We start from the raw sequence: 15,764 nt of genomic DNA, 5'->3' as shown, positions 1-15,764 counted from the left end.
GTAGAAACTCTGCCAGATCAAGATTGAAGCCTGGTGCAGCCATCTGGTTCACCAGCCCTCAGTCAATCGTCCAACCCATGCTAGCATGGAATGCGGACGTTAAACGATGATGATGATGATGATGATATATATATATATATATATATATATATATATATAAAGAGAGAGAGAGAGAGGGAGACTGAAAGTAAAATTAAAATGTCTGATGCCAAGGCAATTATGCTAAAATGTCTCGACTGACCAAGAAAATGATTGACTGCTTCAATCTTGTTACCAATACGACTTTGTATACTTGGACAAAACATTTAACTTTCAACAGCAGGATTTGACCACTTCTCAGCAATGATCCAACCTGCAGCTACTATACAATGTACTTGACCCACTGGAAATAGCAACCAAGTGTTCCTCAGATAACAACTTAACATCTTTAACAAAAGAAGGGACATTTTGTCTGAAAACAGGACTCTCTTTACTCTTTTACATGTTTCAGTCATTTGACTGTGGCCATGCTGGAGCACCGTCTTTGTAGTCGAGCAAGTCGACCCCAGGACTTATTCTTTGTAAGCCTGGTACTTATTCTATCAGTCTCTTTTGCCGAACTGCTAAGTTACGGGGACGTAAACACACCTGCATCGGTTGTCAAGCGATGTTGGGGGGACAAACACAGACATACACATATATATATATATATATATTTATATATATATATATATATATATATACATATATATATATATATACATATATACATAATGGAAATAGTAGTTGTGATACCTGTGCCGGTGGCACATAAGAAGCACCATCCGAACATGGCTGATGCCAGCGCCAACTCGACTGGCTTCTGTGCCGGTAGCACATAAAAAGCACCATCCGAACGTGGCCAATGCCAGCGCCGCCTTCCGTGCTGGTGGCATGTTAAAAGCACCAACCGAACGTGGCTGCTGCCAGACTCCCCTGGCATCTATGGCAGTGGCACGTAAAAAGCACCCACTACACTCGTGGAGTGGTTGGCGTCAGGAAGGGCATTCAGCTGTAGAAACACTGCCAGATCAGACTGGAGCCTGGTGCAGCCTCCTGGCTTCCCAGACCCCAGTCGAACCGTCCAACCCGTGCTAGTGTGGAAAACGGACGTTAAACGATGATGATGATAATGATGATATACGACGCGTTTCTTTCAATTTCCGTCCACCAAATCCACTCACAAGGCTTTGGTCGGCCCGAGGCTATAGTAGAAGAAACTTTCCCAAGGTGCCATGCAGTAGGACTGAACTCGGAACCATATGGTTTGTAAGCAAGCTACTTACCACACAGCCATGAAATAGACTACATGTAAGGTATTGGACATAAAATAAACTTGATGTAATGTATAGGCTATAAGATAGACTAGATGTAATGGATAGTCTATAAAAATAGACCAGATGTAAATTGCCTGGACAATGAACAAAACCAGATATAATGTATAGGCTAAAAGATAAACCAGATGTAAATTGCCTGGACATTGAAACAAAACCAGATATAATGTATAGGCTAAAAGATAAACCAGATGTAAATTGCCTGGACAAAGAAACAAAACCAGATATAATGTATAGGCTAAAAGATAAACCAGATGTAAATTGCCTGGACAATGAATCAAAACCAGATATAATGTATAGGCTAAAAGATAAACCAGATGTAAATTGCCTAGACAATGAAGAAAACCAGATATAATGTATAGGTTAAAATATAAACCAGATGTAAATTGCATGGACAATGAAACAAAACCAGATATAATGTATAGGCTAAAAGATAAACCAGATAATAAATTGCATGGACAATGAAACAGAACCAGATATAATGTATAGGCTAAAAGATAAACCAGATGTAAATTGCCTGGACAATGAAACAAAATCAAAGATAATGTATAGGCTAAAAGATAAACCAGATGCAAATTGCCTGGACAATGAAACAAAACCAGATATAATGTATAGGCTAAAAGATAAACCAGATAATAAATTGCATGGACAATGAAACAGAACCAGATATAATGTATAGGCTAAAAGATAAACCAGATGCAAATTGCCTGGACAATGAAACAAAACCAGATATAATGTATAGGCTAAAAGACAAACCAGATAATAAATTGCCTGGACAATGAAACAAAACCAGATATAATGTATAGGCTAAAAGATAAACCAGATGTAAATTGCCTGGACAATGAAACAGAACCAGATATAATGTATAGGCTAAAAGATAAACCAGATAATAAATTGCATGGACAATGAAACAGAACCAGATATAATGTATAGGCTAAAAGATAAACCAGATGTAAATTGCCTGGACAATGAAACAGAACCAGATATAATGTATAGGCTAAAAGATAAACCAGATAATAAATTGCATGGAAAATGAAACATAACCAGATATAATGTATAGGCTAAAAGATAAACCAGATGCAAATTGCCTGGACAATGAAACAGAACCAGATATAATGTATAGGCTAAAAGATAAACCACATGCAAATTACCTGGACAATGAAACAGAACCAGATATAAAGTTCCGAGGATTTTCCAACTTCCTGGAAATTTGGTCGAAAGCTTCATGGGAAGTTCCGAGGATTTTCTGACTTCCTGGAAATATGGTCGAAAACTTCATGGAAAGTTCCGATGATTTTCCAACTTCCTGGATATTTGGTCGAAAACTTCATGGATGGTTCCGATGATTTCCAACTTCCTGGAAATATGGTCGAAAACTTCATGGAAAGTTCCGATGATTTTCCAACTTCCTGGATATTTGGTCGAAAACTTCATGGATGGTTCCGATGATTTCCAACTTCCTGGAAATTTGGTCTTAAACTTCATGGGAAGTTCCGATGATTTTCTTACTTCCTGCAAATATGGTCGAAAACGTCGTGGGAAGCTCCACGGATTTCCCAACTTCCTGAAAATTTGGTCGAAAACTTCATGGAAAGTTCCGATGATTTTCCAACTTCCTGGAAATTTGGTCGTAAACTTCATGGGAAGTTCCGAGGATTTTCCAACTTACTGGAAATTTGATCGAAAAGTTCATGGAAAGTTCCGAGGATTTTCCAACTCCCTCTATATATTTGGTCGAAAACTGCATGGAAAGATCCGAGGATTGTCCAACTTCCTGGATATTTGGTCGAAAACTTCATGGAAAGTTCCGAGGATTTTCCAACTTCACGGAAATTTGGACGGAAACATCATGGGAAGTTCCGGGGATTTTCTAACTTCCTGCAAATGTGGTCGAAAGCTTCATGGAAAGTTCCGAGCATTTTCCAACTTCCTAGATATTTTGACGAAAACTTCATGGAAAGTCCCGAGGTTTGTCCAACTTCCTGGAAATGTGGTCGAAAACTCCATGGAGATTTCCGAGGATTTTCCATATTCCTTGAAATTTGGTCGAAAACTTCATAGAAAGTTCCGAGGAATTTCCATATCCCTGAAAATTTGATCGAAAACTTCATGGAAAGTTCCGAGGATTTTCTATCTTCCTGGAAATTTGGTCGAAAACATCATGGGAAGTTCCGGGGATTTTCTAACTTCCTGCAAATGTGGTCGAAAGCTTCATGGAAGGTTCCGAGTATTTTCCAACTTCCTGTATATTTGGTCGAAAACTTCATGGAAAGTTCCGAGGATTGTCCAACTTCCTGGAAATTTGGTCGAAAACTCCCTGCGAAGTTCCGAGGATTTACTTCCTGGAAATTTGGTCAAAAACTTCATGGAAAATTCCAAGGACTTTCTAACTTCCTGGAAATTTGGTTGAAACCTTCATGTGAAGTTCCGGGGATTTTCTAACTTTCTGGAAATGTGGTCGAAAGCTTCATGGAAAGTTCCGAGGATTTTCCAACTTCCTGGATATTTGGTGGAAAACTTCATGGAAATTTCCGAGGATTGTCCAACTTCCTGGATATTTGGTCGAAAACATCATGGGAAGTTCCGGGGATTTTCTAACTCCCTGGAAATGTGGTCCAAATAGACCAGATGTAAATTGCCTGGACAATGAACAAAACCAGATATAATGTATAGGTTAAAATATAAACCAGAGGTAAATTGCCTGGACAATGAAACAAACCAGATATAATGTATAGGCTAAAAGATATATCAGATGTAAATTGCCTGGACAAAGAAACAAAACCAGATATAATGTATAGGCTAAAATATAAACCAGATGCAAATTGCCTGGACAATGAAACAAAATCAGATATAATGTATAGGCTAAAAGATAAACCAGATGTAAATTGCCTGGACAATGAATAAAAACCAGATATAATGTATAGGCTAAAAGATAAACCAGATGTAAATTGCATGGACAATGAAACAAAACCAGATATAATGTATAGGCTAAAAGATAAACCAGATGTAAATTGCCTGGACAATGAAACAAAACCAGATATAATGTATAGGCTAAAAGATGAACCAGATAGTAAATTGCATGGACAATGAAACAGAACCAGATATAATGTATAGGCCAAAAGATAAACCAGATAATAAATTGCCTGGACAATGAAACAAACCAGATATAATGTATAGGCTAAAAGATAAACCAGATGTAAATTGCCTGGACAATGAAACAGAACCAGATATAATGCATAGGCTAAAAGATAAACCAGATAATAAATTGTATGGACAATGAAACAACCAGATATAATGTATAGGCTAAAAGATAAACCAGATAATAAATTGCATGGACAATGAAACAAAACCAGATATAATGTATAGGCTAAAAGATAAACCAGATGTAAATTGCATGGACAATGAAACAAAACCAGATATAATGTATAGGCTAAAAATAACAGATGTAAATTGCCTGGACAATGAAACAAAACCAGATATAATGTATAGGCTAAAAGATGAACCAGATAAATAGCAAATTGCATGGACAATGAAACAGAACAGATATAATGTATGGCAAAAGATAAACCAGATAATAAATTGCCTGGACAATGAAACAACCAGATATAATGTAGCTAAAAGAAACCAGATGTAAATGCCTGGACAATGAAACAGAACCAGATAATGCATAGGCTAAAAGATAAACCAGATAATAAATTGTATGGACAATGAAACAACCAGATATAATGTATAGGCTAAAAGATAAACCAGATAATAAATTGCATGGACAATGAAACAGAACCAGATATAATGTATAGGCTAAAATATAAACCAGATAATAAATTGCCTGGACAATGAAACAAACCAGATATAATGTATAGGCTAAAAGATAAACCAGATGCAAATTGCCTGGACAATGAAACAGAACCAGATATAATGTATAGGCTAAAAGATAAACCAGATGCAAATTGCCTGGACAATGAAACAGAACCAAATATAATGTATAGGCTAAAAAATAAACCAGATGTAAATTGCCTGGACAATGAAACAGAACCAGATATAATGTATAGGCTAAAAGATAAACCAGATAATACATTGCATGGACAATGAAACAGAACCAGATATAATGTATAGGCTAAAAGATAAACCAGATGCAAATTGCCTGGACAATGAAACAGAACCAGATATAATGTATAGGCTAAAAGATAAACCAGATAATAAATTGCATGGACAATGAAACAAAACCAGATATAATGTATAGGCTAAAAGATAAACCAGATGTAAATTGCCTGGACAATGAAACAGAACCAGATATAATGTATAGGCTAAAAGATAAACCAGATAATAAATTGCATGGACAATGAAACAAAACCAGATATAATGTATAGGCTAAAAGATAAACCAGATGTAAATTGCCTGGACAATGAAACAGAACCAGATATAATGTATAGGCTAAAATATAAACCAGATGCAAATATCCTGTGATCACATGAAGGCTGTCTCATCATAGCACCGTAACAAACGACTGTATTTATAAACAAAATATAAAAGTAAAAAGATAGGTGTTGACATACGCCAGATATTTGTATTGCTGTCCGCAGGTTTGGCAATCGGAGCTAAAGAATCTGATGAAGAATCTGATAAAAAATCATGAGGGTACATAGTGTCGGCATTCTCTTGTAATGCTTTAATATCTATTTCAGTTTCCTGTTGCGTTGGTTTAATATCAGTTGAGAGCTGATGTTGCCGTGATTTAGGTTCTGTTGGACTTAGCTGATGTTGACTAACTTCTTTTACACTCTGCTCTTGTGGTTTCATATTTGTTTCATTCTGTTGTTGCAGTGGTTTAGTTTCTGTTGCATTTCCCAGTAGGTTGACTATTATGTTGAAGGCCTAACAAAAGAAATCATTGATATAATGTTACACATTGATCAGATATATACAGCAGCACAGATATATTAAGTTACATACAAATATATACTCATGCACACATAAATAAACAGCTTCACACACATACAGACACACACATAAATAGCTCCAAATACACAAATGTACAGACACACAGCTACATATATACATACACATACAGAGTTGCTGAAGCATGGAACAGACTGCCGGCATCAGTTGTTAGTTGTCGGAGCACTGCATCCTTCAATACTTCCATGCTTCCTGAGATTCGCCAACACTACACCTGATTTTCCCCCCTCCATACACACATAAGCATGTATCTGACTCATACACTGTTCGCTTTCGAGACATTTGTACATTACTGCATATGCTTTATACACACTTTTTGACAAGTTGTGGTGCACCTGAGCACTGTATACAATAATTTCATTATTATATCATATATATACACACATGTACAGACACATACAGGCATGCATAGATATATTTACACACACACGGTTGCATAAACATACATATACATACAAACAAATGTGGGGGAATAATTTGTAAAGAAACATTGTAAAACCACTATTGTGCACGCACACACACACACACACATAACATACACAAATATATATCGATGGTGATGGAGATGGATGTCAATGATGATAATGTAGTGCTTAAGAACAACAATAACCTAGGGTAGTAGTCATGATGATAATGATGATGATAATAGATTAGATGTTTGTCAGTGTAATGCATTTGTTTCATAAAGAATATGAATATTAATAAGGACTTACCTGCGTTTGGTAGTTGGAGTCTTTGTGTAGCAACGAAGGAATGAAGACAGCTGCCAGTTCTGGTACGGTCATTATGTTATTATTTACAATACGTTGGAAATGAAGAAACAGGCGTTTCCATAGACTGGTTGCTGGTGGACAATCTCCAAGACTGGAACTTTAAGAGAAAATACAAATACAACAACAATATATGTACACACACACACACACACATATATCATCATCATCGTTTAACGTCCGTTTTCCGCGCTAACACGAGTTGGACGGTTCGAGCGGGGTTTGGGAAGCCAGGGGCTGCACCAGGATCCAGTCTGATCTGGCAGTGTTTCTACAGCTGGATGCCCTTCCTAATGCCAACCACTCCGCGAGTGTAGTGGGTGCTTTTTACGTGCCACCGGCACAGGTGCCAGGGAAGTCTGGCATCATCCACGATCAATTGGTGCTTTTAACGTGCCACCGGCACGGAAGCCAGCCAAGGCGGCGCTGGCATCGGCTACATTCGGATGATGCTTTTTATGTGCCACCGGCACAGGTATCACAACTACTATTTCCATTGATATTTGTTTCGATGTTCATGTACATGTACTTGACTCAACAGGTCTCCTCAAGCACAGCAGGATGTTCTGGGATCATGCTTGACTACCTCATCCATGTCTTCCTGGGTCTATACATATCAGTCTCTCTCTCTCTCTCTCTCTCTCTCTATATATATATATATATATATATATATATATATATATATTATATATATATATATAATATATATATATATATATATATATATATATATATCAAAATCGTAATCTATCAACATCAGTGGAATTTGTAGCTGTGATACCAGTGCCGGTGGCACATAAAAAGCACCATCCAATCGTGGCCGTTGCCAGCTTCATCTGGTCTCCGTGCCAGTGGCACGTAAAAAGCACCATCTGATCATAGCTGTTTGCCAGCCTCGTCTGGCACCTGTGCAGGTGGCACATAAAAAGCACCCACTACACTCACGGAGTGGTTGGCGTTAGGAAGGGCATCCAGCTGTAGAAACACTGCCAGATCAGACTGGGCCTGGTGCAGCCTTCTGGCTTCCCATACCCCAGTTGAACCATCCAGCCCATGCTAGCATGGAAAGCGGATATTAAACGATGATGATGATGATATATATATATATATACATATATATATAATAACAAAATAATAATAATAATAATAATATAAATAATATATAAATATATGCATATATACATACATATATGTACATACCTACAAATATATGTATATATACACATGCATATATGGGTACAGGACATCAAAAAAACGTTGAACACAATGAGAAACGAAAACATAAAAACAAAAACATAGAAAACAAACTTTTTTCTGAACAATGAAAAAAGTCAAGAAATGAGATAGGCAACATAAAGAATGATCCCCTTCATCAGTTGTCCCTGTTTCATCTACTCCGTGTTTCAAAGGCAAGGACAATACGTGACTTCATTGAAACAGTCCTACACAGTCTTTATTTTCTCTACTTGTTTCTTTTTGTGTTCTTTCTGTGGAAAAGCATAGGCTCGAAACGTTAAAGACTTTTTCATTTCCAGAGCGTTAAACTAATACATCTGTTTGTTGTCTACACCACCTGTCTTCCTCCTTTGTGTTTTTGTGAATTCTCCCCATATATATATATATATATATCAAGCATAGTCCCTAACAGCTGTTTCAATTAAGCCTAATAGATTAAAATAGCAATTATTAAAATCATTATATTAGGCAAAATCTCTTCAGAGGTGCAGAAAAAAGATATACCGTTAGGTTTTTAAGTGTTGTATTTTAGAACAGACTATCTTTTTTCTACCCCTCTGAGGAGATTTTGCCTAATGTAATGATTTTAATAATTGTTATTTAATCTATTAGGCTTAATTGAAACAGCTGTAAGGGACTGTTTGATTTTTGCAGATAAGTTTTTATTAAATATTACATCTCCATTTTTTTTACTTTCTTTTCAGTGATTATAAACCATAATATATATATATACATATACTCTTACACTTTTACTTGTTTCAGTCATATGACTGTGACTATGCTGGAGTACCACCTCTCAGTCGAACAAATCTGCCTCAGGACTTATTCTTTGTAAGACTACCTAGTACTTATTCTATCAATCTCTTTTTACTGAACTACTAAGTGATGGGAACGTAAACACACCAACATCAGTTGCCAAGCAATGGTAGGTGCTAACACAGACACAAACAACAAACACATATATATACATACATATATATATATATATATATATATATATATATACATACATAGATACATACATACATACATACATACATACATACATATATATATATATATATATATACGATGGGTTTCTTTCAGTTTCCGTCTACCAAATCCACTCACAAGGCTTTGGTTGGCTTGAGGCTATAGTAGAAGACACTTGCCCAAGGTGCCACACAGTGGGGCTAAAACCAGAACCATGTGGTTGGGAAGCAAGCTTCTTACCACACAGACACTCCTGTGCCTACATGTGTGTGTGTGTGTGTGTGTGAATATATATTTATATATATATATTAATTAATAAGTAAATGAGGAAAAAACATGAGCTACGTAATCACTTTCATTAGCTTCCAGCTGTTTCTGTTGTAAGGAACAGTGCACCACTTAGTTGAGCGTGCTTTCATAACATAGCTTCTTCAAAGCCTTTAGAATAAAGTGGTTCTTGGTAACCCTTATAACTAAGAAGAATCATAACATATATAACAATGTACTTGCAACTGTAGTGCAGTGAATGATGAAATTTGGCCATCAAGGTTTATCATTCACTGCATAAGTAAGAACTAATTAATTAATGACAGTCTAATTAACAGCTCTTTAAGTTAATGGGTATATAATTAACAACTGTATCACTAATGAGTAATAAATCAATGTTTGTATCTTTTATCTTCTATCTTTTAGTTGTTGCAGTCATTGGACTGCAACCATGCTGGGTCACTGCACTGAAGGATTTAGTAGAACAAATTGACCTCAGCACTTATATCAATCTCTCTCGCCAGACTGCTAAGTTATGGAGATGTAAACAAACCAACATCAATTGTCAGCGTTGGGGGACAAACATAAACAAAAAAGACATACACGTGTGTATGTATGTGTAAAGAGGGTTTCTTTCAGTTTCCCTCCACCAATTCCACTCACAAAGTTTTGGTCAGTCTGGGGCTATAGTAGAAGACCCTTGAAACCAAATGTGTTGTGCAGTGGGGCTGAATCCAAGACTGTATGTGAAGGCGCATGGCTCAGTGATTAGAGCGTCGAGCTTACGATCGTGAGGTTGTGAGCTCGAATCCCGGACTGGGCTGCGTGTTATGTTCTTGAGCAAGACACTTTATTTCACGTTGCTCCAGTTCACTCAGCTGTAGAAATGAGTTGCGACATCACAGGTGCCAAGCTGTATCGGACCCTTTGCTTTTCCCTTGGATAACACTGGTGGCGTGGAGAGGGAAGGCCGGTATCCATGGGCGACTGCTGGTCTTCCATAAACCACCTTGCCCGGACTTGTGACTAGGCGGGTAACTTTCTAGGTGCAATCCCATGGTCTGTGTCGTGACCGAAGGGGGTCCCGACCCAATGGTTGGGAAGTGATCTTCTGAACCACACAGCCACTTAATAAACTATTAGCTTATGTTGCTTTCTTCTCAGTGAATCTAGGAAAAAAGAGACTTACATAACATCCTTCTCCGTAAGAGAAAGCCAATCAGCAGAATGAAACAAGGAATCAGGCAGAAGACATTTGGTTGATATATTCTGGACAATAATTGATAACTGTTGGAAAACAAGCATAGAAATGGCCACAGGATCCAACTTAATTTCAGCTTTGTTACCAGTGTTTGCAGCTCTGTTCAAATAAGATTATAAAAAGGAAAATTATAAAAAAAAGGATTATTTGTTTTTTTTTCAAAAATTGAAAATTTTAAAATGCAGAGGAAAGACAGAGAAAAACATATAAGGGTCTGAAGAAACTTTTCTTTTTTGTTTCAGTCATTCAACTGTGTCCATGCTGGGGCACTGCCTAGAGGAGTTCAGTTGATGAAATTGACCCCAGAAATTAGTTTTTTTTTTCATAAACTCAGTACTTATTCTATTGGTTCATTTTACTGAGCAGGTAAGTCACAGGGACATAAACAAACCAATACTAGTTGTCAGGTGGTGGGAAGGGGAGAAATAGAAATACACCTTCACCTGCACACACACACACACACGCACACACGTGCACACACACACACACACACACACACACACACACACAAGGGGTTTCACACGGGTCTATCACCCAAATTCACTCACAGAGCATTGGTCAGTCCAGGGCTAGTGTAGAAGATACTTGTCTAATGTGCAGCAAGCTGGGCGAAATGCTTTGTAGTATTTCGTCCGCCGCTGCGTTCTGAGTTCAAATTCCGCCAGGGTCGACTTTGCCTTTCATCCTTTCGGGGTCGATAAATTAAGTACCAGTGATGCACTGGGGTCGATGTAATCGACTTAATCCGTTTGTCTGTACTTGTTTGTCCCCTCTATGTTTAGCCCCTTGTGGGCAATAAAGAAATAGGTAATGTGCAGTGAGATTGAACCTGAGATCACTTGATTGCAAAGTGGAATTGAACTCAGAATCATGGGGTTAAGAGCGCGAGCTACTAACCCCCAAGATTCCGAGTTTGATTCCAAGCAGTGACCTTAATAATAATAATAGTAAGAAAGAAAGATGATTTTTTTTCCACTTACTTGATAATATCCTGTACACCCCTGTCTAGATTTTGAACTGTGCGATAATATTTGTCCTTGTTCAATTTAGCAGAGTGGAAAGTCTCTTCAATAATATCTAGCAACACAGTCAGACCATCCAGACTCAAAGTTTGTGTTGAGGGTTGTGAGCACCATCTTTACAATATAATAAAATATAATATATTAGTATTATGTATATACATTTTTGTTGTAGTTTTTACTAAGGGCAGTTTATACCTCTTGCTCAGAAAGTTTGGTATGTGGATTTCGGACACACATGCAATTCTATGGCAGTTTGTTGTGCAGATTTAGGATAGACTGATGTGCAGTAAGAATTTGAAGGAGTTTAATAACTCTTTGATTAACAAGATAGTACATTATTTACATTTGATGGATATTGTTCCTCATCTTGTTTGTTGTTAACACAACGTTTCGGCTGATATACCCTCCAGCCTTCTTCAGGTGTCTTGAGGAAATTTCAAACATGGGTTCTCATTCCTAAGGTATTTTTCGATGTTATCATTATTATCATTATTATTATTGTTATTATTATTATTATTATTATTATTATTCAGGTCACTGCTTGGAATCGAACTCGGAATCTTTGGGTTAAGAGCACAGGCTACTAACCCCAAGGTTCCGAGTTCGATTCCAAGCAGAGACCTGAATAATAATAATAATAATAATAATAATAACAATAATAATAACAATAATAATAATGATAACATCAAAAAATACCTTAGGAATGAGAACCCAGGTTCGAAATTTCCCCAAGACACCTGATGAAAGCTGGAGGGTATATCAGTCGAAACGTGTTAATAACAAACAAGATGAAGACAAATAACTGTCAAATGTAAATAATGTACATAATTCCGCATCTCTTAAATATAGAACTGTGTTAACAAGATAGTGTTTGGAACACAACAAAAAACTTTCATGTAAAATCATGTCAGGAATATACAAACTTTTTAAAAGGAGTTAAGAATCACAGAACTGAACTAGAGGCAGTTTTGGGGAGTTTTATATCAAAAGCATGATATTATACAAAACATCCAGTACACTCTGTAGAGTGGTTGGCATTAGGAAGGGTATCCAGCCATAGAACCAAACCAAAACAGACGAGCTTGGTGCAGCTCTCTGGCTTACCAGCTCCAGTCAAACCTGCCAGCATAGAGAACATAAGTGAAATAATGATCAAATATTTTGTTTTCTTTATTATAGTAAACTTACTCATTTCCAAAGAGGCTGCTGTCAGAAACCACAGCATCAACAGGTTTAACATTTAGCTCTGCATCATTCGTGTCTGTCAGCATACCTTCTTCGGTTCCAAAGTCACTGATGTCTGATGGATCGTCACTGAGATCTATGTTGTTGGATGACCTGTTGGCTGTCAAAAAAAAAATGTTTTTCAATTAAATCTCTGAGTGCCAGGCATGAGTTGTTGTTAACAATACTTTCCTTGGTTTCAGTCAAAAGAACTGCAGTCATGCTGCCTTCAAAGGTTTATTTACACTTGATCGAAATCAAAATCAAAATCAAAGTGAAATTCGATGACAGGCACAAGCACCATCCGAGCGTGATCGTTGCCAGAGCGGCTAACAGGCTTCTGTGCCTGTGGCACATAAAAGGCACCATTCGAGTGTGATCATTACCAGCTTCGCCTTACAGGCACTTGTGCCCCGTGCTAGTAGGGTGCTAAGAGCACCATCCGAGCATGATCGTTGCCAGAGCGGTTAACTGGCTTCTGTACCGGTGGCATGTAAGAGGCACCATTCGAGTGGGATCATTACCAGCGTCACCTTACTGGCACTTGAGCCCCGTGCTAATAGGGTACTAAAAGCACCATCCAAGTGGGATCGTTGCCAGAGCAGCCAATTGGCTTCCGTACCAGTGGCATGTAAGAGGCACCATTCGAGCGTGATCGTTACCAGCATCGCCTTACTGGCACCTGTGCCGTTGGCATGTGTAAAAAAATTTGAGTGAAGTCATTGCCAGTACCGCCTGACTGGCCCCCATGCACCCACTACACTCTTGGAGTGGTTGGCATTAGGAAGGGCATCCAGCTGTAGAAACTCTGCCAGATCAAGACTGGAGCCTGGTGCAGCCATCTGGTTCGCCAGGGCTCAGTCAAACCGTCCAACCCATGCTAGCATGGAAAGCGGACGTTAAACGATGATGATGATGATAATCATATTAACCTCACTGCTTAATTGAAACAGATTCTTATTGATCTCTATCGAATGGTTAAAATACGTTTTGAGATACATGGATGTAATTTAATGTATAATTTTACATCTATACACACACACACACACACATATCTGTTGTTTGTTTGTCTGTCTCTCTGTCTATATATAAGTGTCTATGTACACTTGTGTGTGTATGCATGTTTGTATTATGAATTCATTTAACCATAGCAATACTAATAATCAGTTAAGAATTTTGTATACTTATATTTTACAATAAACCAGCAACTCACTTCATTCAAATAGTTCTGAAGAAGCTATAAGACACTCACCTCTGAGTGCATTCTTACTTAAAACAGAAACAACAGTAAGCTAATGAATGTGATCACTTAACTCCTGTTCTTTTGTTATTCATTCATTTATACATACATATATATAGGTAGGAGCTAATTTTTATTCTCTGCCCACTTTCACCATGCTTGTTTTCAGTGAGCTTTCTGTGGCTTCGGAGTTCATCTGACTCCTATTTCTAGTACCATAATGTTTTTAAACTTGCCTGTATGGTCCATGCTTTGGATTGCCACTAATACCATTATTTACCATTCATAATAATATCCTTATATATTTATATACACACACACATATATATGTGGCACGTAAAAAGCACCAACCGATCATGGCCGTTGCCAGCTTACCCTGGCACCTGTGCCAGTGGCACCTAAAAAGCACCATCCGTATGTGGCCGATGTCAGCGCCGCCTTGACTGGCTTCCATGTTGGTGGCACATAAAAACCACTAACTGATTGTGGCCGTTGCCAGCCTACCCTGGCACCTAAAAAGCACCCTCCATATGTGGCCGATGCCAGTGCTGCCTTGACTGGCTTCCGTGTCAGTGGCACATAAAAATCACCAACTGAAGGTGGCCGGTGGCATGTAAAAAGCACCCACCACATTCACAGAGTGGTTGGCATTAGGAAGGGCATCCAGCTGTAGAAACACTGCCAGATCAGACTGGAGCCTGGTGCAGCCTCCTGGCTTCCCAGACCCCAGTCGAACCGTCCAACCCATGCTAGCATGGAAAACGGACGTTAAATGATGATGATGATGATATATATATCATTGTCTATCTATCTATCGTCAGAGCAATATATATATGCACACTATCAATTGAGTTAGTTTAACAAAAGGTAACTGGCTACATAACATCAAATTTTTGAGAGAGAGGAGATATAGAGATAATGAAAGTAATGATGATGACAACAATACATAGGTTTTCTCACCAATGCCAAAGCTATCACTGATAGATTCAACTGATTTACACGTAGCAGTTGGACAACGAACTATCTGCTCTGGAAGACTGTTTATACCAAATTCAGTATCCTCAGCAGCGCCATCAGTAATGTGTTTGTTCTCACTCACAGGCCCCGCAATATTTCCAGAAACATTTTCGGGAGTGTTCACAGGCTGACTTTTTGTAAACGTTTTGGTATTTGCTCCATAGATATTTCGGGAATCAAATTCTCCTGTTAGTTCCAATTTGGTGAGATCTGGTTTTAGCAGTCGCTTCTCTGAACTCTGGGCTTCTGAAGACATTTCCTCATTCTAAGATTAGAAAAACATCAACAATATAAATATTAACAGCAATTTTAATAATTCTTTCTAAGTTTTGGCATAAGACCAGCAATTTTGCAGGGAAGAGAAGTTGATTGCATGAAACAGGTGCTCAACTAGAATTTATTTTATTGACCCTCAAGGGATAAAATGTGAAGTAGACCTCAGTGGCA

General features: G+C 37.9%; 1 protein-coding gene across 1 annotated transcript in view; it reads right to left on the bottom strand.

Annotated features, from left to right (window-relative positions):
* The window catches only part of LOC115217444, a 45,382-nt gene that overhangs the window by 6,278 nt on the left and 23,340 nt on the right, over window positions 1–15,764 (bottom strand). The window contains exons 7-12 of the mRNA XM_029787144.2: window positions 15,261–15,582; window positions 13,025–13,181; window positions 11,795–11,950; window positions 10,743–10,913; window positions 7,022–7,178; window positions 5,906–6,224 (exon numbers count right to left, since the gene is read on the bottom strand). Of these exons, the coding sequence (XP_029643004.1) occupies window positions 5,906–6,224; window positions 7,022–7,178; window positions 10,743–10,913; window positions 11,795–11,950; window positions 13,025–13,181; window positions 15,261–15,582 (1,282 nt within the window). The remainder of the gene's footprint in view (window positions 1–5,905; window positions 6,225–7,021; window positions 7,179–10,742; window positions 10,914–11,794; window positions 11,951–13,024; window positions 13,182–15,260; window positions 15,583–15,764) is intronic.

Source organism: Octopus sinensis, linkage group LG11 (genome assembly GCF_006345805.1).
Source record: "Octopus sinensis linkage group LG11, ASM634580v1, whole genome shotgun sequence".
In the NCBI taxonomy this organism is placed as follows: domain Eukaryota; kingdom Metazoa; phylum Mollusca; class Cephalopoda; order Octopoda; family Octopodidae; genus Octopus; species Octopus sinensis.
The sequence above is the reverse complement of the archived record's forward strand: the minus strand, read 5'-3'. Positions and strand labels throughout refer to the sequence as shown.